Below are 22,509 nucleotides of genomic sequence, written 5' to 3' on the forward strand. Positions count from 1 at the left end.
AACATTTCTTCCCTCCCTCTCTCCAACATCTACTTTCTGTTCTATTGGAGAATGGAGACATGTCAAAGGACACAGCAGCCAACCTCAAAGAACTCCCAATGGCCAAAGCTGGAACAATCTGAGCAATAAAATAAATAACATAGCATTGGATTATGACCTTAAGTATAAAATAAATATGCATGAGACCATAGATATAAACAACCAGTAGATAAATCTTTCTTACAGAATTCCACATATGAGCAGATAGCCCTCCCCCAGAGGAGGTGGAGTTTAACTGCCCCCATCTCTACTCTGAAGGTGGGCTATAATTTGTAACTTGTTTCCCAAGAACGGAGTAGCTTAAGGAAAAACTAACTAAAGTGGAGAATTCAAGGAATTCTTACCTCAACCAAGTGACGCAAGTTAATATCCCCAGTGATGCCATATGGATATCATGTACCCCTGATATGATGTAATGGGAAAGGCACTTCTCCTCTGTGGTAGTCTTTCCAAAAACCCATAACCCCAGTCTAATCACAAGAAAAACCACAAACTCAGAATGGGGGACATTCTACAGGATACCTGGCCAGTACTCATCAAGACTGTCAGTCATCAAAAGCAAGGAAAGAATGAAAAAACTGTCCGAGGAGATTGGAGAGATGTAACAACTACGTGCAATGTGAATTAGACCCTGGAACATTAATGGAAAAATGGTGAAATTCAAATAAAACCTGGATTGTAATTAATAATAATATACCAATATTGGTTTCTTAGTCTTAACAGAAGTATATGGTAACATGTTAACAATGGCAAAAACTGGGTGGGGGTATATGGGAAATCTCTGTATAATTTTTGAAATCGAAATCTTTTCTGTAAATCTAAAGTCATTCCAAACTAGTATGTCTGCCTATGTACCTACCTATAAATGACTGAAATTAACACCTTCTTACCAAATCACTAGACGAAAAAACATCTGACCATTCTGGCTTAACATTTACCTTCTCAAACAGGTTATTATAATAATAATTATATAATAATATTATTATTATTAGAGCTAATAACAAGCCATTATTAGAGATAACACTGAAATTTGCCATCAGACTTGGGGGGTGAATCCCCATTTAGCCACTACTGTGGCTCCCTTGGGCAAGTTTTTAATTTCCTTATGCTGTAACCTTCTTTTTGTAAAACAGGGGATATACAATAGTACGTAAAGGTGACAGGGAGAATTAGTTAAGATAATGCCTGTAAATCACTTATTATATACCTTAAACTTTTAATTAAAACTGTCCACACTTTATTTTCCAGAAATAATACAATTTCCAGTTCAGGAAAGATACAAGGTAATTCTTATTTTAAAAACATCTAACAATTATGTCAAAAACTGGGGGCAGAGTGGAGAAATTCCCTACCTGCTTACCAACATCTACAACAGTGGCTGTGGATGCTCAATAGCAAGAAGAGGAGATGAGACAGGAAACAAAAACTTGTTTTACCTTCATAACTGTACCTAGAAATGGTCTTGTGTTTAGAGCCTGCTCTGAACTTGGACATTCATTAACAGACACCATTCAATACTGTTTAGATGAAAGAATTCCAAATGGAAACTTAAGAAAACTTAGGGGTTAAAAGGGACAGTTGCTGAGTGGTATAAAGTGGCAGTTTCAAGAGTAATTCAGGAAGCATACTATGGTGGGCTATTTTGCTACATGAAATAAGGTATATAATGTTCTGGTAGAAGTAGTCAACTAATGTGGGTATTTTCCATTTTAAAAAAGTCACAAAAATTTTGAGTACCCAAGGTTATAATGATAATGACTTTGGACTGTTTTGAACCAAGCCCTCATACATAAAAATAAAGTAATGTTATATAAAGGGTAAGTGAATATAGAGTTTAAAATGCACAATCAAAAGTAACAAACAAGACTATAAACAGCTTAAAAATGAACATGAAGTCAGAGCTTAAAAATTCTAATTTATTTCTAACAAACACCACTTTATGCTTGACTCACAAGCTTTATTTACATTTGTCTACAGCATCATTTCCTTATGAAATGAACTAGTACAGCTTAGTTAAACCAAATGAAATCATAATCATCTGAATTGTCTGTAAACTACTATTAGCTAAATTTATAACCTTGCATTTGCTTAGTACAGCCAAAGTTTTAAATACAGAAAGCACAAGAATAAACCAACAATAACATGTAGAATCTAGATCATTTGGGCAATTTAGAAGGTGGACTTTCAAGAAGTCTGAGGCACAATTACAATAGAATAAAAGTTCTTGTGCAACCTACAGTAAACGCAGCAAAGAAAATTAAGACATAAAAAACCAAGGGGACGTTCACTGTAAAAATATTATCAAAATACTTCTACATAAGATATTTGCTTTCATCTTTAGATCAGGTGAAGAGAGAAATCACTCATTTTAAAATCAAAAACAAATATAATTCTGTTTGGTCTGTCTACTAGATACATTAAAACATTTTAATTGTAGTAGACATTAATGTTAAGGGGAAAAAACAAACAAGAAAAAGTCGGTACTTATCCCCATGACAAAAAGTCCCCAAGCACAAGTGTCGATTTCCCTTAATATACTTACCTTGCATTGTCACTGAAGATACTGTTAAGAGAAACCTTTTTGTTTTTAAACCAGAAGACAAAATGCAGCTCAAGTGACCAGATTTTAATTTTGAAAAATAAAACAAACTCTGAAAGTATTTTAAGCCATAAGTAATTTTAAGTGAATAGGAACAATTATTTCTGCTTATGTCATGCAGAGAACCAGGCATCCATTTGTTACTCAGAAGAAAATTTTATGCAGTGTGTTTAAAGTTAAACATCTCAAGGCAAATGTTCACTTAAATTCACAATTGTCTCTGTTGGTCTTTCACCCAAAGAGAATCATACTTCAGAAGCTTTCTTCAATTTGTTCTTCATTAACTATGATTTAGCTTTGTCTACCCTAGAGATAACTGGATTTCTAAAAGATATCACACAGAGCACTTCTTAACATATTAAGGTAAACATTTTGAAATAAGATGTTTTTCTCATTAGACAACCATATCAGTAGAGAAGAGATGAACTGTTATACGTTCTTGCTCAAAATCACGTCAGAAAGGGAGAAATGACTAACACATTTCTCCTTCTGCAATTCACAAGATTTTTCTGCATTAAATGTGGTGGTGCAAAAAGTAAAACTGAATAAAAGTGAGACAATGATTCTGAGGCACCCTTACCATAGGAAATTTCAAAATAATTTAAGAAGTCTCCACGTGGCTGTCTTACAACTAGTTTAACTTTATCTAATAAGAATCACTTTGACATAGATTACCATAAATAGGTTGACTTCTTTTCCAATATTAACATACAGATTGTTTCCAACTATTTTACCACAGCCTTGCCTCCATGCCCAAAATTCAGGCAAGCCCAGGTAATCCTGTCTTAAGTCAACAGACAGTTCATATTTGGAAATGAGAAAACAAAAGTTCAAATTAGGAAACAAAGTACTTTGTTATAGCTGAAATGGTTTTAAATGAAGTAGATGGTTGTAAATAATGAATGATAAATAGAGCATCTATTTTGGGACATTATGGCTTAAAATACTATTTACTTTTAATTTCACAAATAAACACAGCTGTATTGTTCTGAAAAGCAATGAAAGGCATGCACCTCTACTAGCAGATTTAGCACTTCTGACCAAGTAAGACACCAACTTCTTAAAAAATATGCTTCATGCACTGTACTAGATTGTTTTTTAAGATGTAAATTTTAATACATTATTTCTTTTTTGAACTTGAACGGGAACCAGAATGGGATGATCCAGAAGATGACCTGTGGTGCCTGTAAGACATAATGAAGAAAGCAGGTAATCTAGTAAGCTTGAGCTAGATATCAGCATTCCTTCATAAGACTTCAAGAATACAGAAATTAAACCTCATTATGCTGACAAAAGGAATAATTAAAATCTAAGATACAAACGCATACACATAAAATTAACTAGTGTTTAGACCTTGGATGTGAGCCCAGTAACAGTACAAACATAGTTTAAAATTCTCTATAACTTAAAAATAAATCTCATTTTAAGATATAGCCACCTCTCAATTATTTAAGATAATGAAGGGAAGCCTTGCAAAAATGTATAAAATTACAGATAATATACAATAAAGGCACATAAACTTTGTAATGGAAGTGTGACTAAACCAATATCTGTGATACACTGTAGATAGTGTGATATGTCTTTATGTAAAACAGATACAGCAAGGCTTCTGTGTATGAGAATATATATTCATAAATAATTACGTTTTGGAAATCTAGGTCACACAAGATGATTGCACAACTAGTTATAGGGTTATATTCATGCAGCTAATATGAATAAGTCAATATATCAACCTGGGTAAAGTAGTGGTGTTCCGAGGGGTTGGCCCTGGGCTCAAAGTTGTTTAGTGTTTTCACCAATCACCTGGCTTATGGAATAGAGAACATGTTCATTAAGTTTAGATGACAACAAACTAGGGGGATTATATGTGGCTAAGATAAAAATCTGCAGAAGTGGTAAGAAAGGAACAGAATGAGTTTCACTCAAGTACAGAGTAATTTTCTTACAAAGGAATAAAATGCACAACAACAAGACTAGGTGTGTGTAACCTTAATATCTAAACTTCAAAATGTGAAGAAGCAAAACTAATCATTCTGTACAAGTAGGATTCATCAGGTAATCCTACCACCGAACCCAGCAATAATCAGGCTTTACCTAATCCTTACTTTCACAGGCTGAAAGGACATGGAAAATTTGCAAAGATTACAAAGGAAGCCATTAAAATGACTATATAATTATACATTGAGAACCAAGAGAAAATTAATGAAACTGAATAATTAGCCTGTTGCAGAAAAGGCTGACAGATGACACTTACACTCTCTAAATTTTAAAAATGGCAATACAGACAGTTATCTAGTAAAGGTCTTTCTCTAAAAAAAATGGATTCTGACTGCTAGATGAAAATTGTATTAGCTACAAGAACCATTTCCTTATAGATAAAAGGGCATGAAACAATAATTTGCTGTGGAAATTCATTTACACATTTAAATGAGGAAAGATTTCCAACGATCTAGAATAATTTTTTTATTAGATGCCCTAGAATTCTATAATTTCTAATACTTAATGTAAAATCAATAGCATAAATACACATAAAAATCAACCACTAAATTACTTCAACATACAGCTTCTGATTTAAAATCTTTAAAGACAGAAATAACCGAGAGTTGGCTATAATAATTATATATGAAAATAAAAATTTAAACAATAAAATGATCAGATAGTGGAAGAAAGTGGTTTGATACACAACTTTTGTAAACAACCCGATCAAAGTACACAGGATAAACAAAGTAATTAATCTGGTTTTTGAAGTTCAAAGTTGAAAAGTATAATTTAAAGTTGGAACAAAGAAGATAATGAAAATCTAATCCTTGACTAGGAAGTTTAGTTAATCTATTAAAACACACTTAAGAACACCCATTCTTATTTCTACAGAAACCCAAACCTTTCGGGTGACCGTGATCTTGTTCGTCTTTTTTTGCGATCACCAGATGAAGAAGATCTAGAACGACTTCTCTTTCTGTTCCTCTCAGGAGATGATGATGAACTTGAATAAGATCTTTTTCGTGGGGAAGAAGAGCCCCTGTGGGACCTGGAGCTGGATCTTCATTGATTGAGAAACAAATCAAACATTTCATTAAAAGAAGAAATGAGGTAGACTGTTTAGTTAACAGCTCCAAATAAACAAACAGGATTTATAACTATGAAAATTTTATGAGAAAGAATACTTACTGCTTACTCAACAGAAGACTTCTGGTTCAACCATAAAAAAATTCTATTTAATACATTTACTTTAATTTCATCTCTTTTTAATTTTCTAAAATTAAAGTGTTCATCACATAATTAAAAACCAGCTTAAAATGTTAAAGTAAAATTTTAAGTTCTTTTTTTTAAAATTTAAGGCTTTCATTTTAAAGTACACATAAATAGCAAAATGAACAGGTAACTGTGCATTTGCATGACTTTATGTCTAGAAAATACATTCTTGCATTTGGGGAAAAAATATTTATCTTACATTCAACTTCCTGAGGAAAATATACATAATTCTTTGCGGAAATTATGCAACTTACTATTTAAGTTGCTATAAAAAAAGCAGGGATAAGGGACAGGAATGGGAAAGAACAATAACTTTTAAACTACTAAATGTTCAAAGAAAAATAAAATGAGTAACTTTAAAACTTGATTTATATTAACAATATTTATTTTCATGAAGGACCACTATTCATGAAGTATGAAGTGTTGACATTCACATGTTTCAGGTAGAGGTAAATGTGCAAACGTTTAAATGCAAAATTTTTTCTTCATTTACATATTTTGAAGTAATTTAGCTCAAACTTCCCAAAAAATTCACCTTTGGGCTTAAAATAACATCAGAAAGCCCAAAAGGAGAATTCTTTGGAAAGTTATAAGCAATGAAAAAAATGTTTGGAAAGAATATGAAGGCTGTTCTGTAAACCTTAATTATAGTGCTTCCCAAAGGGAACTAGGACTTAAAGATCTTCACTAAGAAGCACCCAAATAAAAAGACTAAAACATTGGTAATACATAACAGTAATAAACTCATTCCTCTCTATTTTGTATTGGCTTAATACACAAGTATGCATACGATTCTTTTCTCCTTAATGTCATTAAATTGCAGCTGCCGTCTAATGCTACAGATTTGGCTTTAATATTAATCAATTTTTACCCAAAGAGCTACCACTAATCTTCAGTGACAAGTTCCACACAAGTGGAATTATAATCATTTTCCTATTCATGTTAGATGCCTTTAATATATCAATAAATTAAAAAGAAAGGCAGTATATTTTGACAAAATTTAGAAAAAACTTCAAGAGAATAAACACTATCTCATTTGCTTCTTTATAAACTATTTTTCCTTCTGTAGGTTTGACTAAATGCAACCTGAAGTTAACAATAATGCTTAAGACCACATCCTACATAGACTCACCAACCATACTTCTTGACTTAGTTTGTGGAATTTAAGAGGAGTATCTGTTCTACACGTACTGTTTATAATATTCTGCGTAATATTACAGAGATGGAAAAATGTATAAAACTTCCACTTTATCTGACATAAATGACAAAATTGTCTGTAAATATGGAAACAACTGCCTTGCAAAACAAAATCTATTTTGAAGCAGGATTATTTTTCTTCCTTTTAAAACCAGAGTAAACTTTTTATTTGCATATTTCTAATTTTATTTGTACTACTATTGCAAACAAAATGTACTAGAGATTTGGTGATAAGACTTGGCTCCATCTTCCTACTTCATCACATTTTAGCACAAAAACAACAAACCTTGCATAATGCAAAATAACCACCTTAATTCAATCATGGGAATGTCTTTGGCACACTGCTGGCAATGGAAACATCTCATGGTGAGAAAATTAAGCTGAGGCAAGAGCATTAGTTTTCTAATGCGAAAATAAAATCGACAAGTAGAAGCAAAAAAAGAGGGAAAAAAGCAGCAACGCCTTCTGCAGCCTTTAAATATTTTTTCTCTCTGCTTTACAGAGAGATGCTACCTCATTCACCTTGATTTCGACCCACGAGATCTCGAATGTTCTCTGGAACTGGAACGAGATCTTGACTGCGAACTGGAAGAACTTCTTGAACGGGACCTGGAACAACATGGAAGGATTTTTTTTTCCAGAACCACTTAATTGAGCTTTGTGATATGAACACTGAAAGAAAGAAAACGCATTAGAATTCATTTTCACATAAAAAGAAACTGTTTGAGATATGTTTTCAAAACACAATATTTTCAGGTAACTAAACTTTTTATCATTTTAATATTTATGCCAAAACTTAATAATTTTTGAAAATAATCAATCATCACTTTCAAAGTTTGACAAATTACTCTAAAAATCACTCAAGATTGTACAAATAAAAACTCAGCATTAACACTTTGTTAACCATGAATACTTTATGTTCACAAATATTTAAAACCCAAGACGTACACATCCAGAAATACTGAATGTTGCAATTTATATTTAACTTCTCTGAAATATCTCTATCAATTTCCTTTGTAAAATTCCTTCTATTTCCTTGGTCACTAGCTACTCTGAAGCTTTAAATGTTGACATGTGTATGTTTGTTTAATCTCTGCTTTTCTGTCTACTCAAAAGTTAAGAGAATTAAAGAGAAAATACATTAAAAATCCTCTCGTTGTTGTAGGCAATTATATTATTGAAAAACGACACAAGGGGAGATATGGTCCATTTGAATTTTAAAAATCACAAATGAAATAAAATTCATTTATAGCCTAATTTACATCTTTAATTTGTCCCTTAAAATAATAACCTGCAGAAAAAGATTACATTTTCATCTTAAAAATACTATCTTTATAATCACTCTTTTAAGCTTTCAAGCTTTATAATACTCAATTAACAATTATCTAATTAAGTACTCAATTAGCTAATATTTTATTCCTAAATACTATTAAAATTCATTTCCCACAGTTTCACTTAACTGTGAATAGGAATTCTCCAAGGGAACATTATTTATATAAGGTACTGCTTTTTCCCACCTAAAATTTTATTTTTATTGTTGACTACACAATTAAGAAATATTAAAATTTTACATTACTAACAAAATAATATTCAAGTACAAAATCAATTGAATCCTCTAATTTATTCCTGGACATCTCAAAATTATGAGTGTTAAGCTAATAGAACTAACATGGCTGAATTTGCTCCTTTATTCAGAATACCCATACCAAAGTAAATTATCAAAATATTGTGTAAAAATCAATGATTTAATTAATGCCTAGAAAATTTCTATGCTAGCCTTTAATATCATCGGTGAAAATATAAAATCTTCAATTTACTTAAAAATTCCTAAATATAAAGTATGTATTTAGATAATTAAATATAACTATATGTAATGATTTAATTGAATTTTTAGAGTCTATTTTAATAAAAGGCAAGGTGCTAAAATGGACTATAGAAGTTTCATATTAAAATTCTGCATTTTTGAAAATATTGGACAATAACTTCACAGCACTGAGAGAGAAAAAATTATCTTTTAAAAGGTGACTTGAATGAAATCTCAAAAACAAAAAGGAAAGCTTATTCAGTCAAGAAAAACAAAATTTATAAATAAAGAAGTTAGATACTGACATTTTGACTGGTGTTACCCTTGACCTGTACCCGTTTACCTGGACCTAGACCTTGAACTTGAGGGGGAGGATGAGCGTGATGAAGATCGTGAATGTGAAGATCGAGACTTGGAGCGACTTCGTCTATTAGATTTCTTTTTATTACTATCTTCTTCCTCGCTGGCATCAAGATTATATTTTGAGAGATCTGCATCATCTTCATCCTCATCCTAATAAAATTCAGAGTCAATTATACTTTATATTTACACATTTAGATATTAATGCTATCTACTAGGAATGATGAATAGCTCTGTGTACTGGACATCTCCATATGAATCTATGGTGTCACTAATATATCAGCAAATTCATTCTCAATCCTGAAATCTGCCTACTACATTCCTCATCTCAACTAAACAGACTTGATGACTATCTCAGACATTTCAAAGAAAATCTAGAAGTCATACTCATTTCCTCTTTTTCTGTCACAATGCATTACCAAATAAGCTGGTAAGAATTTTCAGTTTTACTCCCTTAAAAGTCCTTGAATACATCTCCCTTAGTCTTAGTTCAGAACTTCATTCTTTTCTCTACTTTATCACAGTAACCTTTTAGGGGGTCTCGCTAACTCTGGAAATCTGTTCTGTCTCGCCAAAGTCTCAATATATTGACAATCACTCTGAAACACAGATCAGATAAACATACCTCATTTGTTTCTTAAAAACTTTAAAAATTGTTCCACATTGACTTGTTTATAGTTGGATTCAAGGGCCTATTTTTATCAGACTCCAAAATACCCTGAATCTGGATCTATACATCCGACCATAAAACTTTACACTCAGGCCCCACAGAATGAATGTCAACAGACCTAATGTGGTTGCTGTCCCCATCATCATGGTCTCCCCTCTGCTCTAACCACACTAGCCTATGCGTGATTTTTTGAATGTTGCTGGCTTGTTTCCTACTTAGGGAACCTTTATTAGCTGTTCTCTCTGCCTGAAAGTGCTCTGACCCCAGCTCCTATAGCCAGTTCCTTCATATCATTCTATTATTCAAATCTCAGCTCAAATTTCACCTCCTCAGAAATCTCCCACCCATTGAAACCAAAGTACTTTCAATATCTGTTGTCACATCACGTGTTGTCACAACATTACATTGTCACATCATGTGCCTTCATAACATTATGGCTATCTAAATTATTTTGTTCATTTATGTCTTTTCCCCTCTAAAACTTAAGTTCCATTAAGAGAAGGGTGGTTCTGTCTCAGTCATTACTATATCTCCAGAACCAGAACAGTGCTTGGCAGAGTGGAAGCTCAACACTTTTGTGAGAACGAATAGTACACGGGAGACCTTATCTTCAGCACAGGCCAAAAGTCATCAAAAACATTCATATGTATGTCATAGCTCAAATAAGACAAAGGAGAAATAGGACAAAAATCGTTTACCTCATCTAATTTATATTTAGAAAGATCTTCATCCTCATCCTCATCTTCTCCCTCAGATTCTTTATCTTCAACTTCCTTTAAAATAGATGCAGGACCAACTGCCTTCCCTCTGTATTTTTTCTTTTTACGTCCAAACTAAAGAAAAAGTTTCATAATATTTCTGTCAGCTGAAAATGTATTAAAATTAATAATTTTTCTAAGAAATTACTTTTATATATTTAAGTTAATATATATTTTTAAGTCAATTATATATTTGAGTCAATTATGATTTCCTACAAAATGATAAGCTGCTGTACAAGACTCAAGGTGTACTTATAAAAATAAGATACATTTAGTATTCTTCCTTTTCATTTAAGATATTGTCTAACATGTTTTTCTAATTTGTATTCAACCTGCACACTAATGTATAGTTTACCTCATCATATTCACCATCAGATTCTTCTCTTTCTATATATTCAACATTTTCTCTTTCATTAAAACCACCACCATATCCTAAAAAAAGAGGGGCATAAATTATTGTATGACAATTCATTAAGGTAACAAAGCTAACACCTCCAAGCAACAGAGAAAAAGAAAATCTTATCAACAACACTTTCCTATCCATCTAATAAATTACTAGTCTTTAAAAAAGAATATTAAAAATAAAAATCACTACAGAAACAGTCTCAAAGTTAGATACCTTAGCTGGAAAAGACCTGCGGCTACACTTCTAACTGTTCTCAATTTCAAAATGTCCTGCATGACTTAGGCAATACATGGAATATATGGGTGGAAAACATCTCCTCAAACCTCTGCTATAATCAAGTGTTCAAAGGACTTTCCTCTATAGTTTATCATAATTCTTCTGGGAGGAGTGGGCTCAGTAAGAATCAAAGTTTACTGTTTACCAGTTGCAGACAGTCTGAAATCTTTTGATATACTGAAATTTTGCTAGGCTAACTTGTAGCTAGAACTTGAAAAACTCCTTATATAGGCAAATATAATGACATCATAAAGGACATCTAAACTAGTTTTAATGCAACTGTTTTCAATAAATAGTTAAAAGTCACTCAGGTTCTCTGAAGTAGCCAGTAAACTTTTAAATTGAAAATATTCTATTAAAAAGTAATCAAGATCAGCAAACCATCATTCTTTGATATCACAACTAATACCTACAATTAGACTGACAGGTCTTTGATATAGGCTTAACGAAGATTGGAATAAAACAGTGTGTTTTAGAGAAAGTAAAATGAGAGATTTTGAATAAATCTCCCATTGAAAAAATGAGAGAGAGGTATGTGGCCAAAAGCAACACAATCTAACTACGTCACACATTCTCGAGCAGTACTAATACATAAGGGCAGTGATTCCCAGATTTAAGGATTTCATGAACCAGCAAAACGTTAAATAACTTTATAAACTAGTAAGTATTTTCAGAAAATTTAGGATTTGTGACTTTAAATCTGTCAGTCACAGGTATTATAAAAATGATCCCTTACCCCATAATTTCCTAAAGAGTCACAAACAAACGGTAAAAAGCATATAACTGTCCCAATAACAAATTTAGCTTTCTTAAGAAAAAAAAATCACATTAATATAATAGCCTTTCTTTTCTTTATTACACTTTGTACAGTGAAAACTGCAATGTACCAGTGTTTATCCTTGGACTACTTGCATATCATCCTTTTCCTCCTCCTCCTATCTTGTTTCAGAGACAATATGGACTCCAATTGTAATATACAAGAATTTCCTTTTGTTTATGTGCATTTCATATACAGTGAAGAGTATATTAAATACCAATAACAACTTTTCCTTAGCCAGCCCTGGTGGTCTAGTGGTTAGGATTCGGTGCTCTCACTGCTGTGGTCTGGACTCATTTCCTGGTCAGGGAACCATATCACCGTCTGTCAGCTGTCATACTGTGGCGGCAGCCTGTTACTGTGATGCTGAAAGCTATGCCACTGGTATTTCAAACATCAGAAGGGTCATGGTCACTCACGGTGGACAGGTTTCATTGGAGCTTCCAGACTAAGACAGTCTAGGAAGGACCTGGCCACCCACTTCCGAAAAAATTGGCCATGGGAAAAAACTATGAATAGCAGCAGAGCATTGTCTGGAAGGTAAGAAAATAGTGCAAAAAGACCAGGCAGGGTTCTGCTCTGCTGTACACAGGGTCACGAGGAGTCGGAATCAACTTGATGACACTAACAAAAAACAACTTTTCCTTAGTAAAATCTTGGCTCTATTTTTGCAGAGAATATCAAATATAAAAGACAGAAACAAGGGGCCGGCCCAGTGGTGCAAGCGGTTAAGTGCGCGTGCTCCACTGCGGCGGCCTGGGGTTTGCAGATTCGGATCCCAGGCGCGCAACAACGCACCGGTTGTCAAGTCACGCTGTGGCAGCATCCCATATAAAGTAGAGGAAGATGGGCATAGATGTTAGCCCAGGGCCAGTCTTCCTCAGCAAGAAAAAAATAAAAAAATAAAAAGAGGAGGATTGGCAGATGTTAGCTCAGGGCCGATCTTCCTCACAAAAAAAACAAGATAGAAACAAGTACAACTAGAGAAGAAAATAGCTCATATTCAATGTTAATTTCTATTAAAAACATTGTGGACAGTTATAATTCAACAATAGTTTCTTATCTCGATATATTTAACATCATATCAGTAAGTCCTGAGATTAAGCTATGAGTAGTTTGATAACAACAAATTTTAAGAGATGACTCATAGTAAAGATCTAAACTTCAAAATACTTAGTAGGTTAAAAATCCATGGGATCTAGATGGAAAATAATTCAGCAGAGTTCTTTACTCACATTTAGTAATCTACAGCTAAAAAATGATATGGCAAATACAGAGAGCTAACGAGTAAATTATAGCAAGATTTAGAAAGTGAATTATAACTCATACAGGCAATTCTGCATAGTTACATAAGTAAAATTACTCTAAAATGAGCATCATAGCAAATACAAAGCTATTTTCATGTTCTCTCATACAGGCCACAGAGAAAGAACCTAAATAATCTGTTGACAACAAAGAGATTATTAAGGTATGTTATATAAACCCAAGAAACAAATCCACCTCATGAACTCTCTCCTTATACATGGGAAAATACAGTAGCGCTCTCTCACAAAAAAACTCAAGCATATCATTTCCACTGAATAAAGGTGAGTTAGAGGAATCACTGGCATAGTCTATGTGTGTTTCCTTCATTCTGTTGGTTTGAAGGTCTCCCTGCTTCCACTCTTGCCACTCTTCCCCCTAATTCTTTTACTACCAACCAGCAACGTTTAAAGAAAATTAGGTGGGTCACTCCCTTGTTGTAAATCTTTCAGATACTTCCCATTATATGTAGAATAAAATATCAACTCCTTACTAAGAATGACATGGCCCTTGCCTACTTCTGAGGTGTTTTCTGGAGCTAACCAGTTCATCCAATAAGCTCAATTCTTCCAAGCCTCAGGGCCTTCACACAAGCCGTTTGCCCCTGCTTGGAATGAACTTTCAACTTGTTACCCAGGCAACTCATTTTTCACTTTTTAGCTTAAACACTGCTTTCTCAAAGACGACATCATTAATCTTTGACTCTACATGTCTGTTTTGCTCCTCCAAGCATCCCCAACATCTTGCACAAGGGCCAATAAATACTGCTTCAGTGAATGAGTACAGAAACCACAATTCTGGTACCATTTAAAGAATCTGAGTTTTTTTAAGAAGGCTTTAAAATACAGTTTAGATCAAACAAGTGACTGAGAACCTCTATAGGCTTTTAGCAAGTGTTACAATAAAAATATTTTCAAATTTGTCTTACAGGAAAATATGAAAAGGTGAGCAGAAGCCAGTAAAGCATCAAACACCGGTTTATAACAGGCCTGAAGTAGCATTGTGACAATGGAAATGAAGAGAGAAAAGGGGATGAATATAACATGTACTTCAAAGGAAGAACTAAGACACTAACTTGAAAATTCTATATTCTATATTTTAAACAATTAATTAATACAACTTTTGAGAATCTAGTCTAAAGAAATAATTCAAAAGAATAAAAATCACAATGTATTAAGACTGTTTCTACTGCAGCTATCCTTAATGGTTAAAAAAAGAAAAACAAAAATAGAAATAACTCCAAAATCCAAAAATGGGAGAAGGGCTAAGTAAATTATTGCACAATCATTTGATGGGATTATGCAGAAGTCAGCAATCTTTCAGAAGTAGTCCACCAGGTTTTCTTTTATTTACAGCCTGTCCCATGCTTAGCAAATTCTCCCCTGAACCTTGGAACTTCCTTATTACAAACAGTAAAGAGAAACTGGAGAGTAACAAGTGTACATTAGTTCACACCTTCAACTGTGACCAACAAAGGAACTACTTATAGCCAGGGAAGTGGGAAAGGGTCAAGATACCAGAATGATAGGAAAAAAGACAATGAGTAAAGGAAAGTGAGAAGGTGTCAAACAAACTTTGAGGACTTCAGTTGTTAGACTATAGCTCGTGTGACAGTGACTTTCGTTAAAGGAAGAGTCACAAAATAGGCCTAACAGAACGTACATAAATAAAAGGCTTTTGGGATTACAATTTTTAAAATTGTTAAAGATTTTGGACTTTATCCTAAAAGCAATCCAAATGGTTTCAAACAAATGGAGTTTTTAATTTTGAAAAAACAAAACAAAAATTCTCTGGCTGCAACTGGACAGGAGGGGAATATGTGCAGACACCAACTAAGTGGCGTTTTTTCCAAGACAAGATATAGTGGCATCTCCGCCTAAGCCTGATGGAAAAGACTTTTGAGGGGTAAAGGAGAGATGAAGGGGTTACTAAGGACATCCAGGTTTCTGGCTTATGTAACAAGCATATGGCAGGTGGTACTAATCATGAGAAAGAGATTACTAGAAGAGGGCCAGGTCCTGGGGGAAAATCATGAGTTTAGTTTGAATATAATGAGTTTGACATTTATATGGTGATGTTGAATAGGCAGCTGGATATATGGGTCAGGGAGTCTGAGCTAAAGACATAAATTTGGGTAACATGGCGTGCCAATGGTTACTTAAAACTTAGGCCTGGGAGGACTGGCCCAGTGATGGAGTGGTTGAGTTCGCGTGCTCCGCTTTGGTGGCTCGGAGTTCGCGGGTTTGGATCCTGGGTGCGGACCTACACACTGCTTATCAAGCCATGCTATGGCAGGCGTCCTACATTTAAAGTAGAGGAACATGGGCACAGATGTTAGCCGAGGGCCAATCTTCCTCAGCAAAAAGAGGAGTATTGGCAACAGATGTTAGCTCAGGGCTAATCTTCCTCACCAAAAACAAAACAAAACAACTTAGGCCTTGGAAGAAAATGCCTAGAAAATATAAAGGAAAGAAAGAGAGCTTAGGGATTGGACCTTGAAGAACCCTAACATTCTGTGGCCAGGTGGAAAAGGATGAAACTAAAAAGGAGACAGAATGAACAAACAGAGGAGCAGGGGGAACAAAAAGATCAAAAAACAGGGGAAAAAAATGTATTACAAGATGAGTGAAGGAAAAAAGGAGACTCTTATTAGAAGGCCTTAATCTACTCGAGCAGTACAAAGGCAGGATCACTTCCTGAGAATGAGAAGAGAGGAGCAGGATTTGAGGATTGAAAAAGAAAAAATATCAAGGACATTAGGCTATAATGTTCTCACATGTGGGAATATAAATTTTAAAAAAAGAGGGGGGAAGTAGGATAAAACTAGAATTTCTGTTGCAGTCTGGAAGGGCTAGGTCCAAAAGACTCTTGAGTGGGTCTCTTATCCCCAGAATCTAGACAGACAGTAGAAATGGTCTAAAGTCATGGAGGAAAAGAAACAGGGACATAGTTTACCAAGCCTAGGTCTGACAAAGTGACTATATATAGAAAGAAGGCTTTGATTATATGATGTATGAGTCACTGAATGGTAAAATCAAATTTGAAGTGTACTGATAATGTGGTTTGGCTAACTGCTGACAATGGGAAAACTCTATTCTATTAGGTAAATATTTTCATCTCACCACTGATAACACAGAGGCAACGGCAAGCTATTATTTAGGCCAACGGTTACCAAACACCAACGAACCACCTGCAGATTTCTGGAACCCACCCTCTAAGAGCTTCAATAGAGTGCTGCTTTTGGAATCTGTATTTTTAAAGTCTCTGAAATGATTCTAATGCATAGCCAAGTTTGAGAATTACTGCCTAAGATTTAGATGAATACTTTGGTGCCTCTCTCTGCCTTTTGTTTTGTCACACTATGATATCAAACGAACAAAAAAATGGTATTACTCTATCATTACTAATAACCAACATCTAGACTAGTGGAAGAAAAGGCAGGGGAATAAAGCATTTCTGAAAGTATCCCAACGTCACTATTTGTTAGAATAGGGCTCTCTAATGCTGCACTTTGTAAATTGTGAAATTATGAAACAAAAGATGACTTTTTAGGGTATGAGGGAAAAAAATCAAGGCAAAAAACATAAGAGTAGAATAGACAGAACCCTCAATTACTGTGCTCTTACGAGAAGGTGATATAATTATTGATTCAATTTTTAGTTCTTTTAAAATCATTTAGTTAGAATTTGACTGTATCTTACCTGTCCTTTCTTCTAACTTAGCATACTTTGGAGTATTACACATGTTACACTCTGATCTTCTGGCCCAGTTCACGTTACTGCAACTTTAGAAGTGAAAAATATCAAATTAACAGACTATAAGACAACTCAAGAAACATAGTATATTTTTAGACATTCTAGAATTATAAGATAAAAACTACCACAAAGAAATGTTTACTAAGGATACTGCAAACAAAGAAAACGTACCAGTGTATGTTTTCTAAAGAGAGAATGTATGTTCCAATGATAGACTGAACTACTTAAGCAGAGAAGCAAAAGCTACATAGTATGAAGATCGTCTTTGTCACTTTGTGAGACATATGTGACAAATTATATCTACAGAGATTCTGATGCCTTAGGGGAGAAAAATAACATTTTAAATCAAAGGTTCTACTGATTTCTCAGTCTCCACATCCACCACAAAGAAGAGTGAGGTTATATCCTCCAAATAATGTTAATTTTTTCTGTTTTTTTGAGGAATCAGTTCAGACACTGAATTCCATAGCACACCACAAATCCAGTGACTTAATCTGTTGCTGGAAAATTCTCCAATACAAATTTAATATCTATAGAATCATAAATTTATGTAAGAACCTCTTGTGAGTCAATCCTCTTTCATATATACTTGATTCATCTGCATAACAGATGAATGTTGAAAAGAAGTTGAAAAGAATCAACAGAGAACTTGAAAATCAAAAATATTAAGAAACCTATCCAATTAGGAATAATTATTTATGGCACGCAACTTATGAATCTAAAATGACTTTGTAAATAGGCCAACTAAATTTTGTTGTGTATTTCGCACTAATGATAGAGGCTAAAAGTTTCTGCGATTTTTCTACACTTAAAAGAAGTAGGCTTTAGTGCTTTTAAATACTCTTCCCTCATTTTTTTGGGATGTTAGCTCACCTTAAGCACTTGTTTACTGGTATACATAACCCATCATAGCCACAACTACTATTACCATTAAAGTTCTTAATACTTATATATCAAATACAGACTGAGTAACAATCAAAAGACCTTTGATTTAAAAGGTTACCTTGGCTTGTCACTGTGACCAATAAGAGTTGGTAACATTAACAAGTAGTGGCTAGATATATTATTAAGGAAGAAAGAGTGCACGATAATTTGAAACACATACGTTTTACACTGCCAGTCATTAGCACTAAATAGGCCTCGGCTCTTTTCTGCAAGTGTCTTTCCTATTTCAGTGCCCCCAGCTTTCATCATCTTAGCCTCAGTTGTTTTCTCTGAAAATAGAAAATAATGCAATATGAATCTGGGGAAATAAAGGAATGATCTGTTTATACAGTCTTAACAGAAGTTTCCTTAAAGGCTTACCCCGTCCACATCTATTACAGCTGGTTCTTCTAGCAAAGTTTACATTTCCACATCTGAAAATAAAGTAAAAAAAAATTTATAGATATCTTTTAAATCATATAATTTTAAAAATTCTATATATACCACTTTTTAATGTGTCCTCACTATATACTTGGATCCAAAACTTATACTACCATTTCAGTCACGTTAATGCCCAAGTTAAATCCTCACAATTTAGATGGAAAAAATTTATGATTTGAAGCAACAAGTCCAGGATAAGAGACTCCAATCCTTCACTTACTAGTTATGTGATCCTGGTAAGTCACTGAGGATCTTTGTGCCTCATCATCCTCATATTACTACATATCATTAATTATAATGAACCCCCCTGTAAAGCTGAAGTGAGATTTGACTCCACTTCAAAAATTACTGATGAGGCACTGGAGAGTTCAAGGAAACTTCAAACTCCCAGTATGGAAAATAAGAAGATATATACAAAAATGTGTTAAGTATTATAAGAAATACAAAATCCTAAGGGTGGACCAACAGGAAGAAAATGGATAAATCTGAGAGGGCTTCATGGATCTTGGTAAAACGCTCTTTTCACAACTAGGACGTGGAATGGTAAGGAAAGAAGGAAGATAGGTTGTACTGACTAAAAATATAAATAGTGTCAATAATTACAAGGAAACTGAGTTTTGGGGGGTATTAATCAAACCTCTGAAGGCTAGGTGAAAAAAATTATAACCGAAACCAATAATCTCAATACACAGAGTAACACAGTAACATTTCATGCTTATATTCAGCAAACAATTAAAAACAAAAAATTATTGGGTACACTAACATGGTCTTAACAGTTAAATGCTTTGAATAACATGTAAAGCTTAAATTCTAAAAAGCTGATTACTTTTTTTTTTAGGTGTTATACTAGCATGAAATAAAGATGTGAAGTATGGAATGGACACTAAACTGAAGTACTCCAAATAATTTTTAGGTTGTTTTTCCCCCTAAAGAATATCCTTTATGACCCCAATAAACATTAAAAATACATTCCAAAGATGTTTTCTGGATTTATACACATTGTACAAATAATATTCTATTCCTGTATTTGTAACTGAGTTGCAATGCACTCTCTTAGAGACCTACCTCAAATATTTGGGTGTGTCGTCATTAATGACACAGTCAAAAACACATTATTCTACAAGTGACCAACAACACAAAAGTCAGAAGTTGTTCTAACCTTTCCAATGTTTTCAATAGTCTTTGACCACTCAGAGCAATGCTATTCAGAGCAGAGATTTCTGTTCTATTCAATACTGTCTACTCTGGACCCTTCAGGTCATCTTAAGCTTTACGCAATTGACGGCTATCAATTTTCACTACGTGAAAAAACAGGACAATGTTTCATTTAAACTGCTTAAAATGTAAATAGAAGACACATGCTAAGGAAATAACATTATCTATGCTATTTCATGTATTCACCGTAAGAGAGCTACCCTAACCCAGTCTTCTAGCAAAGTTAAATCATCTACAGTTACATAGTTACACAGTCTATAAGCAATAGGACTGGAATGCCACCCAGGTTTGTCTGCCTCAAAGTTCTTCCTGTTTACCACCGTGGACCCTATATGATATCCACGGCTAGCTCAGGGACAAGAAATCAATCGTCTTCACTGGAACATGAGTAGTGCATTCCATTTTCTTGACAATTACCTTCCACAGCAATTTCCATATATTTCCAAACAGGTACACCTACGTGAGCACCCTTCAATAAAACCTCACAAACAATTTAATAGAGCTCACTGGCTTCAGCAATAATGTCAAAAGGCAGAGCCATTAAGACACGTGCTCCTCCGCCGCAGGCATCTCCGGGGCTGGGCAGGCGAAGACACAGGCCTCTTGCCTTTGCGCTCTCACGAGGCGAAAGGTTCGATTCTCGCGGGGAAATTCAAGATCAGTCAAGAAAAAATGTCGCAATTTCCCAAACCAAAGAAGGATAGCGTTTGGGAAAAAAGCATAAACGGTATAGAGGAAAGTGTGAGATAGAAAAACAAAAATAAAGAAAAAAAAAACCCCAACGTGGACTAGGAGAAGCAAAAGGTTCGAGAAAGCAACGCATTCCGCGAACACGAGTGAAGTTCTGCGGGGGAAAGTCACGGGGGGAGACCCGACAGCGAGCGGCCTCGGCGCCGCCGATTCCCTTATCGCCGAAACCCGCCCGGGACGGGGTGTGGGGCAGAGGGCAGGCCCTCTGGCTCTCCAAAAGAGGGGCTGTCCGGGACAAAGAATGTCGAGGAGACGCTGAACACACATTCAAAACAAACGCTCCCGAAAAACCACCGTGAGGAGACGAGGAGCCTCCTTCCCGCCAGGAGCCGGCGGTTCGCCGCCTCCACCCGACGGAAGGCACCGGAGGTCGCGGAAACGGAAAATGCTCAATCGGCCTGAGAAGGCCTCCCCCGGTGAACCCGCCCCCACTCGGGACCCCTCTTGAACTCACTTTTTGTCAGGGCAAATCCAGTCACCGTCACTGACTCGGAAATTCTTGGTCGACATCTTGGACGCAGCCACCACAGCCACCCGCAGCTACGTCTTCACAGGAGGAAGCGGGCCGGGGACTTTCGGCAATCGGGGCTGTCCCCACGCCGCCTGACTCCTACGCACCACTGCGTCAGGCTTTGATGATGAGGCCACTCGGCCTGCTTTGAGTGTGAACGTTATTGTCCACGGTAAGATGGCTGTGCGATTTTTTTCTGGCCGAAAAAGTGATAATGCAAATGTGTCTTCTAGAGCTAAACTAACAGGCGCCGCAGGGACAGCCCGGGCGGGAGGACTTCGTGGCACTAGAAGCCTCGGAGAGCCCCCTACAGGCCGGAGGACCCGAAAGGAAAGGACTTCCGCTCGGGTGGGCGGAGCTAGGGAGGCAGAGGAGGAAGTGACCGTCATCAGTTTGCGGCTTGGAATGGCGGCTATTTCAACCTAGGCTTGGGGGATGAGGTACCGTGGGCTGTTCAAGTTTTTGGAGAGGTTCTTTTAATAAAGGACTGAAACCTTTGTTCTTTCGTTATGCGCAGGGGATATCGTTTAGAAACGTACTGTTATGTGATACATAAATAGATGTAACACGTCTATTGTAACAATGTACTCACGAGAACCGACCAGTAATTTTAGAACTAGGATATTGCCAATATTGTTAAAATTACCTGTATCTTTTCTGGTCCTATCCCCTTGCTTTCCTCCAGAGGTAATATTCTGTTGTATTTTGGGTTTATTCCTTTGCTTTTAAAAATTTAGTTTATGTACGTGTGTGTTTAATTTGGTAAACTTGAACTCTACGAGGATAGTTTGTTGTTATGTAACCGTCTGCAACTTTTTTTCCACTCGGTATGCTTCTAAATTCATCCTAGATTGTTGCATATATTTGCATATAGCTGTAGGTCCTTAATTTTACTGCTATATACTGGTAATCCTACTTTGTGTGACAGTGTATCCCTTCTATTTCCCAGGTTTTGTCATTACAGACAACGATGGTATGAACATTCTTATGCATGGATTTGGATACAAAAATGCAAAAACTTTTCTAGAGTACAGCATATACCTAGAGAGAACATTTTCAACTACTTCCTAGTTATAATAACTGCTTTAAAGTCTTTGTCTGATAATTGTCACATCTTGGTCATCTAGGCTTTGGCGGCTGTTGATTTTATTTTTCCTTGAGAGCTGGTCATATTTTTCCAGTTCTTTGCATAGCAATTGTGGTTTTTATCCTGGACATTTTGGATATTATGTTGCATTGTCTTGTTGAAAGCCTTTGGAGAATGTTGATTTTTGTTTTGTGTTTTGTTTTGTTTTGTTTTGTTTTAGGAAGCAGTCAGTCCAGTTTGGTTCAGATCACAAGTTCAGTCTCACCTTCTGTGGATGCTGGTTCATGTCAGTTCCATTTTCAAAGGCTGTGTTATGCTGCTTTGAGTCTGTTCTATACATAGCACA

At 35.2% G+C, this 22,509-nt stretch overlaps 1 protein-coding gene across 3 annotated transcripts; it reads right to left on the reverse strand.

Moving 5' to 3' along the window:
- Positions 1–1,934: 1,934 nt before the first annotated feature.
- On the reverse strand, positions 1,935–21,274 carry ZRANB2 (zinc finger RANBP2-type containing 2). Of its 3 annotated transcripts, XM_058538294.1 has the most exons (11): positions 21,020–21,271; positions 18,541–18,593; positions 18,341–18,449; positions 17,182–17,264; positions 11,035–11,111; positions 10,620–10,754; positions 9,235–9,404; positions 7,610–7,696; positions 5,520–5,678; positions 4,372–4,445; positions 1,935–3,822 (listed from the first exon to the last, which is right to left on the reverse strand). In XM_058538294.1, the coding sequence occupies exons 1-10, from the start codon at positions 21,073–21,075 to the stop codon at positions 4,412–4,414; spliced, it is 963 nt and encodes a 320-aa protein (XP_058394277.1). In that variant the 5' UTR covers positions 21,076–21,271; the 3' UTR covers positions 1,935–3,822; positions 4,372–4,411. The 3 variants fall into 3 exon arrangements, with proteins under 3 accessions (XP_058394277.1, XP_058394276.1, XP_058394278.1); XM_058538293.1 differs by lacking the exon at positions 4,372–4,445 and having other exon boundaries at positions 21,020–21,274; XM_058538295.1 differs by lacking the exon at positions 1,935–3,822 and having other exon boundaries at positions 4,378–4,441; positions 21,020–21,273.
- Positions 21,275–22,509: the final 1,235 nt, after the last annotated feature.

This window comes from Diceros bicornis, chromosome 4, assembly GCF_020826845.1.
Source record: "Diceros bicornis minor isolate mBicDic1 chromosome 4, mDicBic1.mat.cur, whole genome shotgun sequence".
NCBI classification, from domain to species: Eukaryota; Metazoa; Chordata; class Mammalia; order Perissodactyla; family Rhinocerotidae; genus Diceros; species Diceros bicornis.